We start from the raw sequence: 23,163 nt of genomic DNA, 5'->3' as shown, positions 1-23,163 counted from the left end.
AATCAACTAAATTATTTCCGAATATCCGATAACGTTTATAAATTCTAGATTTAATATATGTGTAGTGTTTCGTAAAATGTAGATGAATTCAACGCCTTTAAAGTAATAAACGACTAGCATGTGCAACATAAAAGCTACTATATCCAAAGACAAATCAGATACGACAAATGTTTTGTAAATTTTCAATAATAAATTCGCGAGACCAGAAAGATCTCAGTGAAGATCCCGATCTACAAACGATAAACTTTATTCTGTTTTAATACCAACTTTGAATTATTCACGATTGATGACGTCGAGAGTAGTCGCGTTTCGGCCAATCCCCGTGATGATGACGAGTCTTGTGTTTAGGCACCTCGCTGATTTCGATGGATGCTACCTTCACGTCTTTGTCATCTTGCGTTTTCTTCATTTCCTCTCGAATAATATTGTCCCCATAATTTCTAGGTATAGACTCCTTCGTAGTTTCCTTCGCCTCGGACACGACGCGATCTTTATTCTCTAACGACACAATCGGTTTCTTCGAGAAAATATAATTAATGACCTGAGGTCGAGGCGCGAATATATTCTCCGATGGATAAGGATCAACGATCGATTTAGGATTTTCTACATCCTTCAGCAAAGGTGCATTAGCCTCTTTGGCGCCTAAAACTTGTACAATTTCCTGTTTGGAAGGCGATTGGTTCTGGTATCGAATCGATTCGAGAGTTCCTAAAGAATCTCTGCCAGCTGTGTCTCGTGCAGTCAACCTTCTCATCACATTTAGAATCCTTTGATCATCGGACGATCGAATTCGTCCTGACAAATCTGAAGGTTCCTTTCGAACTTCCTCGTATAATTCCCGCCTGAAATCACGTCCATCTTTGAAGGCGTCTGGTCCAATTCTGCGAGCTGATTCTTCGATTCCGTAGCCTGGGTCAGGGACGACTATTCGTCGACGATATATGGGATCCTGATACCTGGCACGATCCAAATAACTCTCGAGGGTGTTCCAGTTCTCTAGGTCCCGGGAAATCGCTCTTCTGGCCAGACTAGAGATTTCCTTTATGTCCAAAGGTTGCTCGTTTGTCCGTGGCGGGAAACGATCGTCTCGTGCGGTCTGTGGAACATTTCCCGCCAAATTTTGTCGATTGTCCAGTTGAACGATGTTATTCGAGTAAGCGAGGCGTTGGGAAGGTATTTGGTAGGTCTTTTCCAAGACTGCCCCTCGGTCGAAGAAACGTTTCTCTTGATAATTGCCACGGAGTTCGTCGTTGCTGTCCGGATAATAGGCTTCGTAGAACACTGGTCCCCTGTCGAGGTCGTAGCTTTCGTAGCTAGGGGAGGAAGAATATTAGGTTAGGTCTCAATTTATGGGATTTGGATTAGGTCGTTAGTTATTTACACAGTTACTTTCGAAATTTAGTATGTATCTAATATGTATACTTCTACGTATCTTTAACGTAAACTGTAGTGTGTAATAAAGGCATTTAACGAAAATAAATTAAGAGCTGATGCGTGGTTGAAATGCTGCTTATTAATCTAACCTTAACTATTGTAGCTGGAGGAGGAAGAATATGAAGTTAGGTCTTAATTTATGGAATTTGGATTAGGTCGTTAGTTATTTACACAGTTACTTTCGAAATTTAGTATGTATCTAATATGTATACTTCTACGTATCTTTAACGTAAACTGTAGTGTGTAATAAAGGCATTTTACGAAAATAAATTAAGAGCTGATGCGTGGTTGAAATGCTGCTTATTAATCTAACCTTAACTATTGTAGCTGGAGGAGGAAGAATATGAAGTTCAGTCTTAATTTATGGAATTTGGATTAGGTCGTTAGTTATTTACACAGTTACTTTCGAAATTTAGTATGTATCTAATATGTATACTTCTACGTATCTTTAACGTAAACTGTAGTGTGTAATAAAGGCATTTTACGAAAATAAATTAAGAGCTGATGTGTGGTTGAAATGCTGCTTATGAATCTAACCTTAACTATTCATCATTCTTTGTCACCATAACTCCCGACTCTTTATTCCCAACGTGGCAAAAACTGAATGCCGAGTATGAAATTTTGTCACGTTCTCCGTGCGAATATCCACTTTCACGGTATTATTTTTCTCGTTATTAAAACAATTCTCCGCGAGGAATTACTTTTCCCCCGAGACGGAACTATATATAGAATACTTCTTCAGAATTCATAATCAGATTAAGATGAGTGATCTCGAGTTCTTATACAAGTAACAATTAAAAACCTCATAAACTATAACTAGTCTGTATTAATCAAATAAATAAAATTAATATTTCTTTAATTTCTTTAATTTCATTGAAAAGGGAAAATATGTTGTAAATTAATTTCTATAGTTTTTCTACTACAAATTTTCTGTTCTTGCTTCCGTGGATCGATTATAGGAAAATTCGTTTATTGGAAATGTTTGTTTGTTCCTCTATTTATTTCGAGCAATCAACGTTCTACTGAACCTTTGTTTTCCCTCTCTGTTTGTGTGATGTTTAAAACACAAAAGTAGAAATTTAATTACTCACCGGTGAATATCAGTATTCCACGCGAGAACTGATGATATTCCTAGCAGAAAAAAAAACGATTAATTAAGTGCTATTTTTATAGCTGCTGATTTCAAGCTTTCGGAGATTTGGGTGGAGAAACGATCTCAAGTGGAATGCACTTGACACGTTCGATTCAAGTGTAATTAACTGCAATTAGATTGAAATATTCGGGCGGTTTCATTTGGAATTTATTTCTCCGCGATTCGGTTATGCATGAAAAATTCCATTGCCCGACGCGAGAAATGCTACACAAAATTACAAATGACAAAAATTTATCGAACATCTCGTTACTAAAAATGTTTCAGAGATATCGAGGCAAATTTCTTTTTTCTTTAATAGAATATTATCAGAATATTTCCTTCGGTTTCATAAAACGAAGAACACTTTTAATACAAACTCTATAATCTGCGCCAAATAATTATTTAAAGTCACAAATATTTGGTATTGGGTTCGACAAATCTATAATGCACCGAACACGATCGATATTTACATGGTGTCGTTCGTATTGGAAAATTGGAAAATATCAACGATCGTGAATTAATATTAATTATTAAATTTAAAAATTTAAAACGAAACACGAGCGATCAGGTTCGCCTTCGTGTTTTTTTTTCGCTGACAAGTCGAACACGGGGATGAGAGACGTAAAGTTAGATGTGAATTAGGTACGTACCTATCGAAATTGTTATCGCTATTGTAGGTAGCAGACAATCTTTAAGAGCCATGATCCTATCTTGCAGCAACGACAACTGAGCTTCTTCGAGGGACGAGCACGCGTATTTTCAGATGTCCCTAAAATAAACCACCATTTCCTACGGGCTTCGCTGACTAATTCTCACGTAGAAACCGGCGCTGGAAAACTCACCGATGCACACCGCGAATATGTCTCGATAATACGCGAAAAATATCATTGACAATAATTAATGACGATCGCTTTCATAACTGTTCGAACGTCTCGTTCGAAAAGCAATTTTATCCAAGATACGGTTCTTCGATCGATTTGGTCAATTTATCGAAAAGTAAATAGCTGAATGGAACGTCTCTTTCTGTATTTTCTGTATTCTGTATTCTGAATAACTGATTCACTGTGGCGCGTATAAGCTTTTATATTCAAGCAACGACAAATCGGTCGTTTGCTGAATCAATTGTTTTATCGTCTTCCCTAATAACACATACATTTTATACAGGGTGTTCGGCCACCCCTGGGGAAAATTTTAATGGGAGATTCTAGAGGCCAAAATAAAACAAAAATCAAGAATATCAATGTCTTGACTGAGGTTTCGTTAAAAAGTTATTAAAAAATTAAATTAAGAAATTTCAAATCATTCTGGAAAAATTATTTTCGATTGCGGGGATCAATTACAATCATTTTTGGTCAATAGACATACCCCCGAAATCCTAACCATTTTCGAGAAAAAAATTCGAGAAGGTATGAAATTTTTCGACAAAATTAAAAAATTTCAAATCGTTCTAAAAAAATTACTTTTGGTTGCTAGGGCCAATTATAATCCTTTTTAATCAATAGACATACCCCCGAAATCCTACCCACTTCCGAGAAAAAAATTCCTTACCGAAAATATAATTTCAGACCAGAAATGCTTCCCGTAAATTTCATGCAAATCTTTAAAACACCATAACTTCTGAACGGATTGGACGATTTTAATGTTTAAAAAAGCAAACTACGCGTATTTTGGTGGAGAATATGTACAAATCGCAAAAATATTCGAAAAGTTGGTCCTTGACACCGCAAAATGAGAAAAACCCCATAAAAATGGTCCAATTTTCAAACAGCCATAACTCCTACAATAGTGAATATATTTCAATGAAACTTTTTTCTGAAGTAGAGCTCATGGGTACATACAAAAAAGTATTAGACAACTTTTCTGTAGGGCGTCACATAAAATTATTAAAAATGAAAAACTAATTTTTAAGAAAAATCGACAGGGGGTAGCTGCCTAATTTTTTCGGCGAAAATGAAAAGTTTCAAATCATTCTGGAAAAATTATTTTCGGTTGCGGGGGTCAATTACAATCATTTTTGGTTAATACACATACCCACGAAATCCTACTCAGTTTTGAGAAAAAAATTCAGTACAGGCTGAACTTTAAACGTTAGTAACTTTTTAACAAAGCCTCCACTAACAAAGTGGTATTCTTGATTTTTGTCCTATTTTGGCCTCTAGAATCTCCCATTACAATTTTTCCCAGGGTTGGCCGAACACCTTTGCGTAATTAAATTTAATAATAACAATAAATTCAATTTTTCGCTGATTTTACAAAGAATAGGAGTTTCATGTTCAAGGATATACTCTCGTCTGTGTTCCGCTGTGGTCATCGAATCAAACTGAATACGTTTGATTAAATTTCTGCATACTGCGGTGATTTAAATCGAAATAAACACAGTTTATTGTGAATAATTAAAACCTCCAATGGAAGAACTATTGTTGATTTTAAAGTCTCCGTTTTCACTCTACTTCAATATTTCAAGTGATGCAAAATATTCAATGATACTACTTCAAGTTCGCCACTCTCTATGCAAAATAATTTAATCAGTCGGATATTGGATGAATATTTTGTATGCAAAACATGAGATATTTTAATATATTTTTATATTGAATATTTGTTATACCTCGTTATGCAATGATGCAAAATATTCAATGATACTACTTTGAGTTCGCCACTCTCTATGTAAAATAATTTAATCAGTCGTATATTGGATGAATATTTTGTACGCAATATATGGTAGATATTTTAATATGTTTTTATATTGAATATTTATTATATCTCGTTGTGTATTGCTTAAAAGTTAAACCGCAAGAGATACCATACGAGCGTATCGTTTATTATTGTTACCACATGAACGAGGAACTAAATGGAATGGAAACAGAACGACCGCAATTATTCGACCGTGAAATCAGTTTTTCTTCTCGATTTTCCAAACCTCAGCCAGCCTTTCTCGTTGAAGAAGACGATAATGGACGACAGTAATCCCGTTCCAAGCACGAAAAAGCAAACTTGCACGTCGTTCAATTGGAATGGTACGAATCCGTGTTTCGAGTGCCAGTGATGACCGTCTATATTAACTTTCATCTTTACCGCGATCTCACGGATCGAATGGATCCTCCACTGTGTCGGCAATCCAGCTTGACTTAATTTGCCAATTATCGTGTTGATTCTTTCACGGAAAATCGAGTTGCTTGGCAGGAGACACGCCAAGGAGAACTGGGCTGCAACATCAACAGAAGTCATCAATCTATTTTAAAAAATAGCTGGAATTTTAGAAATACCTATTGCTAATTCATATGTAAAAATCGTGCAAGAAAACACTACGATTTTTTAAAAGAAAAGGGGTTTCTTAAACCCCTAAGGGGGTTAACATTAAAAGGCGGAAGGTTGGATGGAAAAAGCCTCCAGCAACCACTTTAAATTATTGAAAGAGTCTTGAAATAAAATTATTAAGAAGAACTGATTATTAAGAAGACTGTAAGGCATAAAAGTATAATATCGAAATACCAAAAAATGTCTTAAATTCATCGTCTTTATGATGTATTTTATTAAATTTAAAGTACCTTGTAGAACAGCGTTATCTAAAAGTCTTACTCGAAGTCATTTGAATGCTGGAAGCTCTACTATATTATTAATGCGTCTTAGTGACATTCCTATTGTTGTTAACGGGGTTAAACTCGCGTATTCGTCAGAGTGCCGTCCGTCGAAACATTTTTCAATGGGTTTTACCTACAGTGGTATTACACACTATCCGTCACCGTTCCGTCTGACGCTCCCTTTGAAGAACATTTGACGGACGGTTGCCTGATGGATAGTATGGATTCGGGTTAAGTCGCATGGAATAGTAGGATCAAATATGATATAACGTTCCAAACGATTCATCGATGTCTGAAAATGACGCGTGCAATGAATTTAATACCTGACATCATATACGGTAATCGAGACAAAATCGTTTGACTGCTTAACGATTGCCGGAATAATTTTTCTGTATTTCTTTAAGGGATTGTTAAAATCCTGCAAACATCCAAGGATAAAAAAAAGTAGAGATGATTTTAAAATTTTCAAATGGCAATTTATTTTTGTATCAGTGAAAATAATGGAGATAATTACTATCATCAAAGTTATTTAATTATCCAGAATATCGTGTTCTAGAATTTCATTTATTAAAACGGAATTTCACTCGTTAACTGAATTCCTATATGATTGAATTGACTGATCTGAATGTGAAGTACGGTTATTTGAACGAAAAATCAATAGGTAGTGGAAAGAATCAGTGAACTCTTATCGTATGTACTATTTACCCCTAACGGGGGTGGAAGTAAGTGGAGTTCTACAGTATTTATAAAATTCATCGCTCACCTGGGCATTCCTTCACAGAGTGAAGCATGTGTGCTCCAGTTTTGTCTATCAGGGACTCTTTTATTAAAGGGCAATACTGATCCCTAAGGAGTCCACTGATATTGCGATGGAAAGCAGTTTCTTGGATGTTGTTTGGCGCGTATATCATCCTATCGCGCAGCTTCTTCAAAACCGGACTCAAGTCGGGATCATCCTCCGATCCGAACACGTCTCTAGTGCTGTAAGAGAGAAATCCTATGGGCAGCCCAGAAACTTCCAGCTCGTCCAGGTTGTCGATATCCTTATAGAACATGTCTTTTGCAAAGCAGTCGTAGAGCGCACCGTTGAATATCCCTATTAAAGTCACGCTGCTGAAGAAAACACCTGCCAAGAGTCGCCTCTCGGCGCTCGAGTTTGGCAGAGGAATCGGGCAACCTGCGCTGGCGAGGAACATGTAGAAGGCTGTGGATTTGATGTTAGCTTTTTTAGTCCTGAGGATGAAAAAGACAACAATTTGTCTGTTATTTTGAAAGCTAGAAGTTCTGGATAATTAGCTAGAGGATTCTTAATCCTTTGCACTCCAATGTCGCTGCTACATACACATCTACCACAACTCGATTTAAAGTTTATGTATACCTAACTAACGAAACTTGGAATAAAATAATTAGATAATTATATTTCTCTGGGGCAAAGGATAATTTTAATATTCTTTAAAATGGTATCACAATATTGTATTCAAGGGAGTGCAAAGGGTTGACAAATCTGGACTCAAAAGTGGACGTTCTTTTACAAGTTTTAATGACCAAAGAATATAGGTCTTTTCAATGAAGAAAGAAAAGGAGAGGAAACCGAAGGCGTTAAAGAGATGGTTGATGAATTAGGAGTAGAGATTTAGGTAGGGATTCGTACCTTGCCCCACTCCTCAATATTCCTCGAGCTGGGTTACCTGGGTCTGGGTCCCGCAGTCAGTTTCGGGCGGCATCGGTGGAAGCTGTTATTGTGAGGTACCCTTGTCAACACAGCACGTCGAATATTGAGGAGTGGGAGAAGGTCGGAGAACAGTAAGAATCTACTGTGCCGCAGGTAACACCTGTAACAACTCATCTAAGTACGTTAGAAAATCTTACGTATCGATTAACACTAGAACTGTCGACAATTATAGTGTATTTAATTGTACCAAAGAAATTAAAACGATAGATTTAGAGTTTAGTAGATTTTACAAGCTTTGGTAGTTCTAGTGTTAAATGCGTTGGATCAACTAGTGTCTGGAAGCCAACTTGAACGAAGAATAATAACTTCAAGTGTGTGATCATTGTTTTATACTTAAATATGAAATTTTGAGCATTTAAGTTTTCCGTGACAACGGGTTAAATAGTGGACGATGAAGTTTAATCGCGATCTCACCTTTGTGGCGTAAATACTTGCACGTAGTACCACGCCACGCATACTATAATGTGCGAAAGGAGCATGCATAGCCATAAAGAGGATTCGAATATGTAATATATCCTGAAACCCTTTGGTATCGTGGCTGCTTTTGGCGTTACAACGCAAACCTTGTCGAAACCCACGGTTGTTGTAAATTCCACGCCGCTCATATCGTTTACATACTTCTTCACAAAGAACGTGGCGAAGGACGCTACTACTCTGCGATACACTACGTCGCCTAAACAATAAAACGATTTGCACTACTCGATAAAAAATACACTGCGTATCACGACTATAAAACCCTTGTAAAATTGTCAATCTTTATACGTTGCTGTTAAAATAATGATAAGTAAAGTGTAACATATTTGAAATTGTGTTACGAAACGATATACTGCCAACGAAGGATAAATTGTATGGAAAAAGGAAGAATTACAGAAAATTTATTCTTGTTTCATAACTACAAAACCGGAATAACGGGGTACTTTTTATTAAACAAATTATACGAATATTGCACTGAGAATAGAAATGAATTAAGTTATAACAATAATTTAGTAACGCGTAGGACCTCCCTTATTTTCAAAAATTTCAATTAGCCGATTCTTCATACTTAGAATAAATATAATTCAACTGTTCCTAAGGAAACATACTTTCTTCAAATTTTGACAAGAATATATATAACATTGAAAATTTTAGGGTGGTTTTACAGTTATGACACGCAGTGTAGTAAAATAGGAATAGAATAGAAACATTCTTGTAATCTTGAAATTTTGAGAGATCTAGACAAATTAAAAGGAGAAGCGGGTTTAACAAAAAATGGCGGCTTATCTAGGAGCGTTCATTAAAATAAAAATTTATAGGAATAGAAAAACCCTTATAATCTTAAAATTTCATAGTAGAACTATTATTATTCGAACTAATGAGATCGTTCAGTGAGGGATCTAGAAAAATTGAAAGGAGAAGAGGGTTTAAAATAAAATGGCGACTTATCTAGGAGCGTTCATCAAAGTAGACCCTTTCATAGGACATATTCATCCGTTTGCAAGTAAAATTAAAATGATTACCTAGAGCCCCACTGATCGTGCCGTTTTCCATCAGATGACCGTACTTTTCCTCGGTCTTTGGCTCGACGACGTTTATGGTAAAATTCAATTTCTTTGCTATAACGCCTAACAGAATCCCGCTGGTGCCATTATATCCTCCCGAATAAGAGTAGATTGAATTTGGATCCACTTTCCCTTGGACTTTACTAGCTTCCTGGATTTGATCGAAAATGCTCACGTTGAATTTGTACCGGTTGAAGTTGAGAGTGCGTCGGTACGTCAATGTCGATAGCAAGTGCAGCATGTGTCTCTTCGAAGTTGCGTTTACGGTCTCCAGTTTTCCCCACGCTGAAACGATTGCTCTATTAAAATGCTAAATAAGTACACGGGGTGTCTAAAAATCACCAGGCTATCTAACGATAAGTTCTACCATTAATTATCTCTTTTTCGAGTAGAAATTTGCAAAAAGGATGTCGAAATCTACCAGTATACCGATATAAATTATAGTTAAATCGGTGTCATCGAAGGTCTTACACCATCCTTATTAGTTTACCTCGTGTTCTATTTCTCGAGCACCCCGTGTGCATGGTAATAATGTACGTACATAGTAACGGAGCGTATCTTTAATGAATTTAATATCAAGCGTACATGTAATATTCATGTAATCCGATCGTTCAAGTCTAACGTGGAACGACAATTTGTCGTATATATTACGCTAAAACGCATTTACGGTCGCAGTTAACGCGATTTCGTCACAACACTTTGTTAAATATTTGTGTACCAGTTTCATTAATCACGACGAATGGATTGTAGGAGTATATATCGCGGTTTTTGTTGCCCGACAGGGGTTCGTTTGCAAATACATTTTGAATGTGACGCTTCAGCCAAAGTTTCTTAAGCGTTCCATCGATCAACGGTTTTCTATCGTTCAACTTCGCCAGCGAATCGTTCCAAATCGTCAGCACGATGAAATGCTCCCTGCTATTCCACTCGAAGGGAGTTTCGTTGACTAACAACTTCTCAAAGGCGTCGTTGTCCCCGAAGAAAATAATGTTTACGTTCCACAGATCCAAATAATAGTCGTCGTTTTTCCCCCAGGTCCTCCGTATCCTCCATTTCCGATGAAAAAGATTCACCGTGGACGCGAATGTTCGTATTGCTTGTCGTTTATTGGCGTTTACTATTGGTCTTGTGTTCGCTGTTATTGAACGATAGCAATCTGGATAGTGGTTCGCGAGAGAGTGGACTTTTAATAAGACAACTGCGTCGCAATATTCAGTGGTAGTTCGAAGAAGAACGTCGAAGAAGTGGCGCAGAGTTTCCGAGCTGTTCGCGAAAACGCCATGGAAAACGAAGGTCTTCGTTTTGTGGAGGGTGCACAGAATCTCTGTCCAATATTCGATAGCTCGCTGAAACGTTTCATTGGGATCTGTAGCTTGACAGTGAATCGATGGTAGCAGCAAAACTCCCAGCAGTAACGTTCTGAAAATCATCTGGAGAACAAATTTAAACGATTATAATACTGTTCACTGTTGTTCTTTTTTAAAAGTCAAAGTAGAACCGATACTAGAACGTTATAACATCACTTTCGGTCCTTCTCCCTAGTTTCTGCTATAACTACAATTTTTCTAATGAAGATAACCATTTCTGTTTCAGATTAGCGGATGGGCTGGAATCAGCCAGTGGAGCACCTTTTCAGAACAGCCATTAAACAAGAAGTTATAACGCCTACAATTTTTAATTTCTTTCGATGAAAAAAATACTGTTCATGCTTATAAGATGAGTAAATATATCTACAAAATCTCAGTACGAAATAGCCCACCTGCCAATAAAAAAAAAATCACAAAAAAGGCCGAAAAAATGACTGTCTAGACAGCGATACCCCAATACTCTTCACTGCTATTCTTGTTTAAAAGCCGAAATAGAACCAATACTAGAACAGTTACAACATCGCTTCCGATCCTTTGAAATCGATATTACAAGAGTCTTCAAACTCTGGTGAAAAGTTTCGCGAATTTTATAGGGAAAGCTTGGGTCACTGCACCGGGAAGAATCTCGTTTAATCGAAATATATTAGAGCACTTTTTCGCGTAACGTTGGCAGCAGCGTAAAGTAAGACCACGGAAACAGGCAATCACACTTTGTTTACCCCGATCCTTATTTATTCGCACCCCGACGTCCTTTCGAACGATTCAGCCCCGTCGAGTTCGATCAAAATTTTCTGCCCGATTACCTTCGAACCTCGTTGGCTCCTAACGCCCGTCACAGTCTGTTCTCGATCATCGTCGGGGACTTCATCGTCGGAGATTCGGATCGATCGGCCGTGGAGATCATATCTCGCGAGCCCTAAATCGCGGCGGGCGTTTAACGGAGGATTCCGTTCGATGGGAACAACGCAGGCGGTGAAATTTGCACCCTTATCTGAACGTCATCGGAATACAGGGTGGGTGAAAATTTAATGGAGCCACTGAACGATAACACGGAACCGATATTGCTCGGACCTGTACCTTAACGACGTTCTAGGGTTTGGAATTTCGAGATTTTCGAGATTATCGGAACTCTTGAGAATCTTTAGGATTTTCGAGATTATCGGGACTCTTGAGAATCTTTAGGATCTCCGGAAGTACCGAGAATCTCGTCACTGTTAGTAGATACGCCATTCTCGGTGATCTCGAAATTTTTGCGAACCCTTCCACTAAGAAAAAACGTAACACAGAACTGCAAAGGAAATTTTCGTATAGGATAAATATATATTTCAATTTTAAAAGATAATAAATAGCAGAGTATTTTTTAAAATAAATATTTTAACGAGAGTTTGAATTTACTTTTATTCAAAGGAAAGAACTTTTAGCGAACGTTTTGAAACAATTTAATTGAAAGAGAATTTTGAAGTATTTTTCTGCATAAAAATAACTTTGTAACAAAAACAATCGTGTTATTGTTTTTAAAAGCATTGCGCGAGCTGCGACACGACACGTTAAAAGCAGAAACCACGCGAACGCGATACTCTAAACATTCCTTCACTCTCTTGTGTCTGGCAAGAATGACGAAAAACTAGTGAATGCACTTAAAGGTGTAATAAATACGAGTTTAGAAAAAATGACTCGAAATCGCACGCTTTTCTGTATGTCTTAAGAAGCGATGTTTAATTATTTCGCGCGACAGAATATTCGGAGACTTGCTTTCAGTTCTCCATTAAAGCTCCAAGAGCTTTCCAAGGCTAACGACACGACGATGGAAGTACATTATTCGTTTTGAAGGTACATTAGACCCAATTAACTTTTCACATATCGCAGCAGCCTTTGATTAAATTCGAAACTGTCGAGACCGTCGAGCAGAATGACTGCAAAAATCATTAATTAACCGGTAATATCATTGGTAATGCATTTTACTGAACTCCCGAAAACAAGGACACGTCAATTTCAAACAATAGTTAATTTAATTGGGAACTGTCACATCCTGTATGCAACGAAACATACTTAATTACGTAGTGAAATTAATAAATATGATAAAAAGCACCGAATATAGGAAACGCGTGACGCGATCAAACGTATAAATATACGACGTATAAATATCACTGGAGGAAGAATTTCTCGAAACTCAGGTATAGTATTTAGTTACGAAGAATTCGAACCTAACGTAAATATTTATGAATATAATTTCTATGTACTATTATCAAAGGGTTTTTATTCGTATAATAATAATAATCGTAAAAGAATGTATCAAGAATAATATAATTAGTGGAGATACAGTATAAAAGTCACGTACGAAAGAAAATGGTGTCAGAAGACGAAGGAGAAGACACACGAGATGCAAAACGATGGCTATGCTAGCAGTTATGGGCGACAGAAATAAAATGGACGATTAACCGGGAGCGCTCATGAATTGTATACATAGTCGAGGGTCTACGGGATACCGTGAGAAATTAGGGGACTTAGCCGGAGAAACAGGGTCGTTCCAGCGCAATTGTTCAGAAACTTCTGAAGCGATACTCGACTTAACGACCTGTCAAACGTTTGACGCGGAGAGGCCCCGAAATTGCGATGCAAACGTTCCCTCGATTTACTCGTGGTAAACAAAGGGGCATAGGAAAGGGTCTATTACAGGCTTTTCGACTGAGAAAATTAAGTAGAGAGACCTGGCACTAGACAGAAACGATTGAATCGTGGTGCCACGAAGTTCGTAGTTTCTTCCACGAGCGCAGTCCTCCAAAAGAAAGGCAGAGTATTTGTTGCTCTAAGATTTATAATTGTTCGATCTTGCATGAAATTCTCGTTTTCATAACTTTCAGAACATTTCATTTTCATACTTTCTACAAAATTTTATTTGCTATTTCTTAATTTTTAATTAGGTATCCTACATTTTCATGGAACGAATATACAAAATTGTGAAGAAGACTTACATTCTTTTGATTTTTCCTTGCTTCCGCAATGTTTATTTAAGTTTTCTTCGTCTCTTCCTTGCTTTCTTATCCTCCCTCGCAATCCTCATAGTGTCGTGTGCCTTCATGCTTCGTGACGCGGTCATGGTCGCGATCATCATTTATCCTCGCATGTTTCGTCAAGACAAATTGTTATTTGCACGCTTCGGGGCGTTTCCTTCCGGGCTCCGATGTTTAATAAGTAGTTATGTTCCAATGTTATTATTATCGGACCGATTTTCTTTCGTTTCGCGACGCATCGATTCGTCGTCGATCGACAGAGTCCAGTTTGTCGTTGCATCCCTCTCGTCGATGGGTGAGTTTAACATAATAACGTACATAATACAAATATTAGTTTCGAAAAGACAACAGTCTAAGTTCTAAACTTTGTGCCTCGATACCTTGTACATCCATTTTGGAATAATACAACGTTGGAACAAAAGCTTCGCACGAAACTTCGGTAAAAGTTGAAGACAAAGCACGAGAACTAGGTTTAAAGACTGTTTCGTGTTTCCTAATGCAGATCGATCACGCGATTGGAAAAAAATTTGGCGGCAAATTACACTACGGCCTCTTCTTATCCGTTTTTCCATCGTCAGTTTCGCGGAAAAACATCGCTTTTTTACCGAACTTCTTGCTTTTATTGCTCGCCGTCGCGTCGGACGGAGTTATTTACGACAGTTCCGCAGTTCGAAAGCTTCTTTCTGCGTCAACGTCGACCCGGACCAGTGGTTTTTAACATTTTTAATTTCACGGCACAGTTTGAAACAGTCTACCAATTTTGGTACGTGATAAAATTGTATCGACACGCTGAGAATTTTAATTTTAAATGGTGCAATAGACTCTCAATTTTGGTATTCGACGATTCACATATGTAGAATTTCTTTTCTTTGGTACGTGATAAAAATGTAGCGACACGCTGAAAATTTTACAATTAATTTTAAACGATGCTAACAAACTCGTCAGGTGCTAAACTGTCTTTTACATTGTGAAATAACTGCTGTTATTCTTTCTCGATGGAAGCAATGGACTCTCAATTTTGATATAATTAAGATAACAAAGTAAGATACAAATAAGATACGCAAATTAAATTAAATAAAATTGTTTGGTGGCACAAGTTTAAGAATCATTAATACTATGAAATCAGAGGTACCCAGAATCGTAGTTTCGCTCCCGCTAACTCTAATCCTTCAATCTTCTTACGTTTATAGGCTCTCGTCGAACAGCTGCACGAATATTTACGACAACGATGTCTTGATAACTTTGTCCTGGTTCGGAAACACGACAGATGCTTTCAGCCTCTCGCCATCTTTAACTTAAAAAACAAAGCTCCTTGGAGGCCATTGATCGCCTGCCTTATTGTTCGTTGCTGAAACATCGAACATAAACTTCAAGTTACCTAATCAAGCTACGATCGAAGAATATCGAAACGATGGGAAATTGAATACCCGATAGAAAAGAGGATCAGCAGCGATGGCGCGTTCATTCGTGCATTTGGCTCTCGTTTGCATCGCATTTTTAACAAAATCCTCCTCATCATTGGAGAACGGTTCCATTTATCGCAGATACCACCCGTCGATCCAGAAGACCCAGAATCTAAAACAGATTCTGGAATTTATCCACGAGTCCCCAGAGTTTCGTCCACCGAGAATGTCTATAATCCTTCCCGAGTTTCGATCGAGCATCGTCGACGTTGTTCTGAACTACATCGGGCAACGTGAAACGGAAGTTTACAAGATAAGAGCCAGAGACTTGACTTGGAAGTTCACCTCGATAGACAAAACACGACTCACGTGGACCATCTTCGTCCGCGATTTATACACCTTGAACATTTTCGTTCACTGGCAGCCCAAATTGTGGAGGTCCTGCAACCAGTACCTCATCTTCTTCAGCGGTAGCGAAGTTAAAATATCCTGGAATGACATTTTCAAGAACTTATGGCAGAAATATGGCGTCTACAGAGCGGTGATCGTTCCCATCCAAGACGACTTTAACTGTCTGTTCAGATACGCGCCTTTCGAGATTCACGACGACGATTTTGGCGGTGTGCATAAATTATGCTCGAAGAAATCTCCGAGCGAAAGGTCGAAAAACGTCCTGTTTCTTGACAAAAACACACGGCTGTTTGAGAACTTCTACAACTTGAACAGTTATCCTCTGAACGTGGTCGCGTTCGAATCTTTGCTCATGGGCGTCGCGTACGACGACAAAAAGAGGCTGAAGCTGAGCAAGATGGATTCTCAGGTGTTGTACGCCCTGGAGGGTTCCATGCGGTCGAAATTCCACGTGAAAGCCAGGAGGGCCATCGATTTCGGACTGGCCTCGGACCCGTTCGATCAGTCCTTGAAGGAGATCGAGAGTGGCAGGGCAGAGATGGTCGCCACTGGTTTCTTCGTCAAGTTTTACACCCAGCATCACCACTTCCGGTTCACCTCCGCCCTCTACGAGGACAAAGTGTGCTTTCTGGCGCCAGACTCGGGCCTAGTGCCCAAAGCTTACATGCCCTTTATGCCGTTCGAGAAGGACTTGTGGGCCCTCTTGGCTGTATACAACGTTGGGATCGTATTGCTCTGGTGTCTGATGAACTATGCCAACCGATCGTTGCAACGTCGACCAATCCACTCTTCGACAACTCGAAGATCGTCGACGAGACGCCCAGGAAGTTTGAAGGATTCTCCATTAGAGCCTCCAGAAGTTCCTGGTTACCTGTTGACGTTGTTCCGCTTCTTCGAATTGTTCTGTTACCCTCTTCAAATCGGCGACACTCCCGCGCAGAAAGCACTACTCGTGGGCGCCCTGTTCTTCGGGCTGATCATAAACGGGGTCTACCAAAGTTGTTTAGTGTCCAGCTTTAACAAACCGTTCCATTATTCTCAGCTGCACACGCTGGAGGACGTCCTCGACTCTGGAAAAATGCTGTTCACCAAGTACGCGAACTTGAAAAGCGTCTTTTTGGACGACATACCGCTGGACAGGATGTTGGAACAGAGGATCCACGTGGTGAACAACACCAAATCGACCAAAGGTATGGTGGCGTTCGAGAACATGATCGCCGTTTCGCGGTATTTCTCGATGGTGCTGGGCGATTACGCGTATTACGACGAGGAGGGCAATCCTTTGTTGCACGTGGTCGACGAGTGTCCCATGAACTACCGGGTGTCGTACGTGTTGAGGTCAAACTCGCCCTACGAGGAGAGGGTGAATTTCGTGCTCGATAGATTGAAAGAAGCGGGACTGCTCACGTTTTGGTTCGACAACATGACGTATCCGTTGAAGATCGTCAAAATGAAGAAGCTGAGGCAGAACGATAGAACGATCCAGCTCACCCTGGAGCACTACTCGCTCGCGTTTTTACTGCTTTTCGTCGGCCTGCTCGGCTCCGCGATCATGTTTCTCGTCGAGGTGTACACAGCCAGAAGAGCTAAACGCAAGACACGATAGGGGATGAAATTCGCCTACCACGATTCAAAGCGTATTTCTTAGATGGAGAACTCGGATCACGGATATAAGGGATATTCGACGTGAAATAAAATATTTTATCGCCGCCGCGAAAGCTTTACGAGCTTCGTTCCTCGAGGCAATCGTGCCTTAGAATTCGGAGCTTGTGGGTGACGAATACGGAATTGGCTGCTCCTCGAAGAATCGGGTCGATGAAAACGATTCGTAGGCTTTCTTAGCTATTTTACGGCTGAGAATTTATAAAAATATATTAGGAACAGCGAACAATGGCCTATTTTGCCGAAAAGCTAGCCAAAATGTGAAGACGTCTTTTGATTTGTACGAGAATTCTAGGCAGAGCTTCTACGCTTTGGTCTTTTGATCGATCTAATACGAGTGGCGCGAAATTATGTTTACGTTTTTGCTCTGGTATTTCTCGATATTTTTTATTTAACCAACTGTCATTCGCGTGTCTGTGAACGGAGCAGCTGTTTATCTCGTGCATCGACGTAGATTCGCCGATCCCTTTACGAGACAAGTTTACTGCGTCGTTAAAATGGATTCCCTATACTTTTTAACGCCATAAGATACGCGAACGCGTTTATTATTTACCCGATCGTCGACTCGACTACGTTCGTACAAGAGTTTCGAAGCTGTAAAGGGTGGGTTGGAAATGTCTTGAAAAATTTCATTTCACGTTTGGATTCTTTCGGGTTTTGTGTCTCACGTTTTAGGACACCCTGTACTTGTAATTAAGTTCTTGGGCAAGAGAAAAATCAATTTCCAGTGACAAAGTGAGTTGTGTGTTCATCGATCAGGCTCTGCCTGACGTTGACGAGTCACGAAACGATTTTACCGAAATCCGTACCCATTTTAATGCGGTTAATTTTAACCGTGAGAAGACACCGGCCGCAGAGTCATTAATTATTAATCGCGTTATGTAAAACATTATAAATTTTAACGTTCGTTATGCAAATTCAGCAGAATCGTGAATTCCACGAGCGAGACTTCGTTAGTTAGCAGTGTCATTGGGCAAATTGTTAATGTCATTTAGATCGAGAGTTTGAATATCGTAAGACTGTGCTTTTGTAAATGGATTTAATATATTTTAAATCCAACTAGCTAGCAAATTGCAGTCAATTTTGGAGGTACTTCTTTATTAAAATTTCCATTTATTTTATTTACAAATAAAGGAATTTTCAATGGTTAATTTCTACTCCTTCAGAGTGAATTCAGACGGCAAACAAAATTGCGTATTACATATGTACATAATACATACATACATATCCTCAAAGTGTCATAATTTTCTGTATTTCCGGGTTTGGGGGAACTTCCCTCGTTTGTCATCTCTTCGACGTGCCTTTTACAATGACTCCTTTTCAAGTGTCATAATGGTTTCCAGCGTCACTCGTTACACACACGGAATTATATACATGTCACGCTTTCCACTTACTTTCACGTTTGTCCATTTTTGTAAAACAGAATGCGAAACGAGTTTAGCAATTACACGCTCGGTGTTCCCGGGCACCCGTAGAATTTAGCAAAGGCCAAACGATAGGCTCAAAGAAAGACGGAGAATTCGGAGCACGTACTTCATTTCTTCCAAGCTGACGCTCCGCTAAATACGATTAAGTTGTACCTGTCGGTGTTACGAAAGTACTCCTCCGTCAATCTTCTCTATTACTCCACGAAACGTTCGATTTGAATCTGTTGGAATAAATCGTGCCGTTCGACAGAATCCTCGAAGATCTTCTTTCGCGGGAAAGAACATTGAGATCACTTGGATGATTACTATTCTTCTGTAACTTAGCCCGATTCTGACGTTACCTGTCCATTATCTATATTTTTTAATGTCTCATTTTAATTACTATTTAATAAAGTTTCCGAAATTGAACGTTAAATATGGTATTGCTTTAATTTGTTGATTGTTTGATTGAATTCTATCACCAATGCATATAAATTGTGGTTTTAACTTTTAGCAACAACCAGTTTTTAAATTTCTCACCCCCAAGAGAGTACAATCGGAAAAAAAATTTATTGCAAATTTCATTCTGTTTTAAATGTTCGCTTTAAGTCCTCTGTTCGAACGAATCCTCTTGAGAGAGCACTTTTGTGAGTTAATTTTTCATATTCGTTGCTCCTTCACGACCGAATACTGTTTTCTCGCCGCAGTATAAATATTCATTTTATGGAAAAATGCACGTGTACGTATCTCTGCCTAATTGTAATTACATAGTGATTTCTGCACTTCGGAACAAATATTTGCAATTCGTGAAAAATTTAAAATGCTTTTACATAAATGTATATTTTATTAATCCGTGAAATGAGAAATTTCATGACACTAAGAGGTTGGTAATTGTTTAACGAGATGCGTAGGAAAATTTTACTTATTTTCCTATCTCTTCTTTGCTTCTCACTGAGCATTGTAAGCAATTTTAGTAACATGAGACGTTTCAAACCTTGTAAGACCTAAAGTAAGACTCCACTGCAGTTTGAAAACACTTTAAGTGGTTTGATCAGAGAGTTATTTGCTTAATAAATTAAATAAATATTCGTTATCTTCTTTATCCACTCTTTGCTCCTCACTGCGCATTCTGAGCTAAATAGCAGAAGAGAAATGTCGAAACCTCAAAAATAACTTAAAATCAAGTAAAACTGCACTCCAGTCTGAAAACATTCCAGTTAAATAGATTAAATGCTTTTATATATACTTCTTTACTTCTTACTTAATATTACAGATTGTACTATTTCAGTTCTAATTTAAAATCTTAAAGCTACATATTTGGAAATACTTCACTACTTTCTTCCCTGTAATCTACTAAAATTAGTAGATTAAATACATTCCTCGACATTCTTTTAATCCCACATCGTCAAATGTAAAATAATATCATTGGACGAAATACTCTAAATTTACTATCCTTAATTATACAATATTAAACGACGGTGGAAGCTTTTAATTGCATACGAAGGAACAAAGGATGAAGAGTAACTTTCGTTAATTGTACAGAAATGTGTAATATTCTGCAAACGTGATTACAAAATTATGACAAATGTACATTGGGAGACATGTGTATGAGAATAGAAACATTTCTGCACGTCAATTATATCTCGTAATAATGCCTTTATATCCGGGAAAGTCTAAAGTCAACCATTGCGAATGTAATTCCTTCGTACATTCACGATTCGAGGATGCTCTTGCCATATTCTCGTAAATTTTATGAGCAAATCCATTCAGGAACACGGAATAATTGCGTGTGTGCGTCTCGATGAAGATACATGGTAAAATTACTATTCACAGGATCGTTGCAATACGAGCATTCTATCGACGAGGATCGCGCATCGAGGCAGAAATTGCAATTGCCTTGAACGCGAGGGAAATACTCTTTAAAATTGTTTAAACGCGCGACAAGTCCCCGGGGCAAACAATTTTACAGAGATTTTTCTGCGGAGGAAGCGATGAATTATTTTCATTTGGAATTCCGCGTTACTCGCAACGAGGATAATAATAATTTACTGGGATAAATAATATCTAGCACGTTGAAATAAAAACACACGTTGGAAATAAAAACATTTCCAGGCGTGGTAAAGCTGTTTCGTTTTACGTAATACCGAAACATTCGATACATTTTTATTGGACAGATATCAGAAACTAAATACGTGTATAAATATCTCGATAATTACTACTGTCAATATACATTTTTGTATATTTTCATACTGTCTAAACCAAATTTCTCCTTTCAGGAGGCTTTAATATATTTTTATTTGGATAGCTCTGATTTTAGTCTTGCTTTCCCCCTAATCGGATCACCGTTAATATATTTCATATTATTTTCTTGTTTTCGTACAAAAATAATAAATTAAATTTGAGTCTACCTTTTAAAAGTACCTTTATATGAAATAACAACGCTAACGAATACATGGAAAGGTTGAAAATAAGTTTCTTTAGATCTCGCGTTTATTCCTTTTTATCCTGCTGCTAGTAGTTTCTCCAGAAATGATCAAAGGGTGCGTTACGTCAAGTTGTGTACACGTAGAAGCAGATTCTAACAGCTGTCTGTCCATACTTTCCCGGAAGTATACGTGCTTTCCGACTTCTAAAGTCGCGTCTTTGATATTCGGATCGTGCCTCCTCGAAAATATTCTCTCTTGTCTTTTTTGTCGAAATTGTACATCGATATGAAACGGAAACCCGTTACGAATACTCGATGTATTTTATTTACATATCTTATTCCATTAGGAACAGACGTAAAGTTGCAAATATAAATCATAAGTAACTTTTAAGTAAGAAGCAAAGAACCTAAATTGTCGAACATTACTGTTAAAACAAAGGATTAAAAAAAATAGCACAAAATGTCGAACATCTCGAATTTAAGAGTATCCGTTTCTTGCAGCTAGGTTGATGAAGGTGTTAGAGGAAACGACGAATTCAACCTTTATTCGCTTCATTTGTACCACCTCTGTTCGAATGACGCGTTTATTTGCGCCTGGGGCAAAAAATCATGGCGATTTCCAGGTCGCATTGTCGTTTATATTCGCTTCGTTTCATCCCCCGTGGCAATATCTCGTAGCCGTTTCTCTATTTCGTTGAATTTTTGTTTCGCGAGTCCGGCTATCGGAGATTACTTTTTCTGCGCTCGCAAACAAACACGATCGCGCTGGTCGTCAGGCCAACGTAAAGGATCCCGAATGGGATAAACAGATGTCTCATGGTGATCCTTTTATGAGCGAATGATTCATCCGCTCGATGTGCCCGTGTCTTCGATTGGAACACGCCGCGGTACCATTTCCCGTAGAAGCCTCCGTTGTTTAATCTACCCAGAATACTGTTTATACGCCCGCGAAACGGCGATCCTGCAACCAGATGTTAGTTTCGTGATCGAACGGCTGCGATAAATATTAACAAAACATCCTTCGCTCGCTGTTGGTACGAGCTAACTCCAAAGTTGTGAATATAAAACTGTTCTGTTAGGAAGCTCGTCTGGCTCGAAAAGGCACGATTCGATGCAGCTTTACAGGTACCAATAAAAGTAAAAATATTAAAAAGGAAGCAACGATAAATATTCTGTCACTTTACGACAGCTCGTTATTCCAAATTGCAAAATATAAAGACGTATCAGATCTTGCAAGAAAGTACGTTGGAGAAAATGAAATGTTCTACAACCAATTAAAATTATTAGATACATAATTTCACCCCATAAACTTATATTCGATTGTATGTAACGATTAGAATAAAATGTTCTCTGTTCTCACGTGTAAAAAATAATTAATAGAGAGTAAGAAAATTATGGATTTTAATTCGATACTTTGTACATGTTCCTGAACCGTTTTTCAATGCACAAATTTTTAATTTTATCTAGATAATAGCAAAAATAGAATTAAAAAATAGACCGAATCATTTTTGAACAGATTGAACCTCGGACGCATGTCCGTCCAAGATTATTTTCCTTTATTGGCTCTCGTTATCGAGGTTTGAAAGCGTCGATTACAGATTATATGCGTGAAAAGTGTTCTACTAAGACCATTTTTCTCGAGAAAATTTATGATCCTTCTGTCAGTAGCGGTGGATAAATCGACCAAAATATCGAGTTTATTACGGTGTGAAATGTGGCGGAATTCAAATTGCATGGCGAACGAATTGTCATGGGGGATGAAAAATGAAAATTATGTTCGCGAGAAACAGTAATCAGAATCTAAAAAATACGGGAAAATCAACAAAAAAGTCGTGGAATTTATTTTTTTAAATTAAAGTCTACTAGAATTTTAAATTAGACCCCCGCTGTGCGATGTTACCATAAGCAAAAATAGATGGAGAACAAACTTTTTTAAATTACGTACCATACGCAAAAAGGACATGTTTCACCTCTGGTTTTTATTAGCGCGCGTCAGCAACTTCGGTTCGGTTCGATTTATTTACTTTCGAGTTTAATTAACGTTTATGATCGTGATTAACAAAT

The 23,163-nt window shown here is 38.2% G+C and overlaps 3 protein-coding genes across 4 annotated transcripts in view; 1 reads left to right on the top strand and 2 right to left on the bottom strand.

Annotated features, from left to right (window-relative positions):
* Positions 1-2: 2 nt before the first annotated feature.
* Positions 3-3,593, bottom strand: LOC143349986 (uncharacterized). Its single transcript, XM_076781702.1, has 3 exons — positions 3,217-3,593; positions 2,526-2,565; positions 3-1,313 (listed from the first exon to the last, which is right to left on the bottom strand). The coding sequence occupies exons 1-3, from the start codon at positions 3,266-3,268 to the stop codon at positions 278-280; spliced, it is 1,128 nt and encodes a 375-aa protein (XP_076637817.1). The 5' UTR covers positions 3,269-3,593; the 3' UTR covers positions 3-277.
* A 3,531-nt stretch (positions 3,594-7,124) lies between these two features.
* LOC143350105 (uncharacterized) overlaps positions 7,125-23,163 on the bottom strand; it is a 67,619-nt gene continuing 51,580 nt past the window's right edge. The window contains exons 5-6 of one of the 2 annotated variants that reach the window (XM_076781932.1): positions 9,373-9,699; positions 7,125-7,377 (exon numbers count right to left, since the gene is read on the bottom strand). In XM_076781932.1, the coding sequence (XP_076638047.1) occupies positions 7,250-7,377; positions 9,373-9,699 (455 nt within the window). In that variant the 3' untranslated portion in view covers positions 7,125-7,249. Of the gene's footprint in view, positions 7,378-9,372; positions 9,700-18,661; positions 22,061-23,163 lie in introns of those variants that run through there. The other variant, XM_076781933.1, reaches the window with a different exon arrangement.
* LOC143350184 (uncharacterized) lies at positions 15,245-17,275 on the top strand. The gene has a single exon (XM_076782097.1). The coding sequence runs from the start codon at positions 15,245-15,247 to the stop codon at positions 17,210-17,212; it is 1,968 nt and encodes a 655-aa protein (XP_076638212.1). The 3' UTR covers positions 17,213-17,275.

Source organism: Colletes latitarsis, chromosome 14 (assembly GCF_051014445.1).
Source record: "Colletes latitarsis isolate SP2378_abdomen chromosome 14, iyColLati1, whole genome shotgun sequence".
NCBI classification, from domain to species: domain Eukaryota; kingdom Metazoa; phylum Arthropoda; class Insecta; order Hymenoptera; family Colletidae; genus Colletes; species Colletes latitarsis.
Note: the sequence above shows the minus strand (reverse complement) of the source record. Positions and strands in the feature narration are given on the sequence as shown.

Coding starts and splice junctions, on each gene's coding strand:
- LOC143349986 (XM_076781702.1), bottom strand. CDS start 3,268: ATGGCTCTTAAAGATTGTCTGCTACCTACAATAGCGATAACAATTTCG. Junction 2,566..3,216: donor AGCGATAACAATTTCGATAG/GTACGTACCTAA, acceptor TTTTTCTGCTAG/GAATATCATCAGTTCTCGCG. Junction 1,314..2,525: donor TGGAATACTGATATTCACCG/GTGAGTAATTAA, acceptor TTCCTCCCCTAG/CTACGAAAGCTACGACCTCG.
- LOC143350184 (XM_076782097.1), top strand. CDS start 15,245: ATGGCGCGTTCATTCGTGCATTTGGCTCTCGTTTGCATCGCATTTTTA.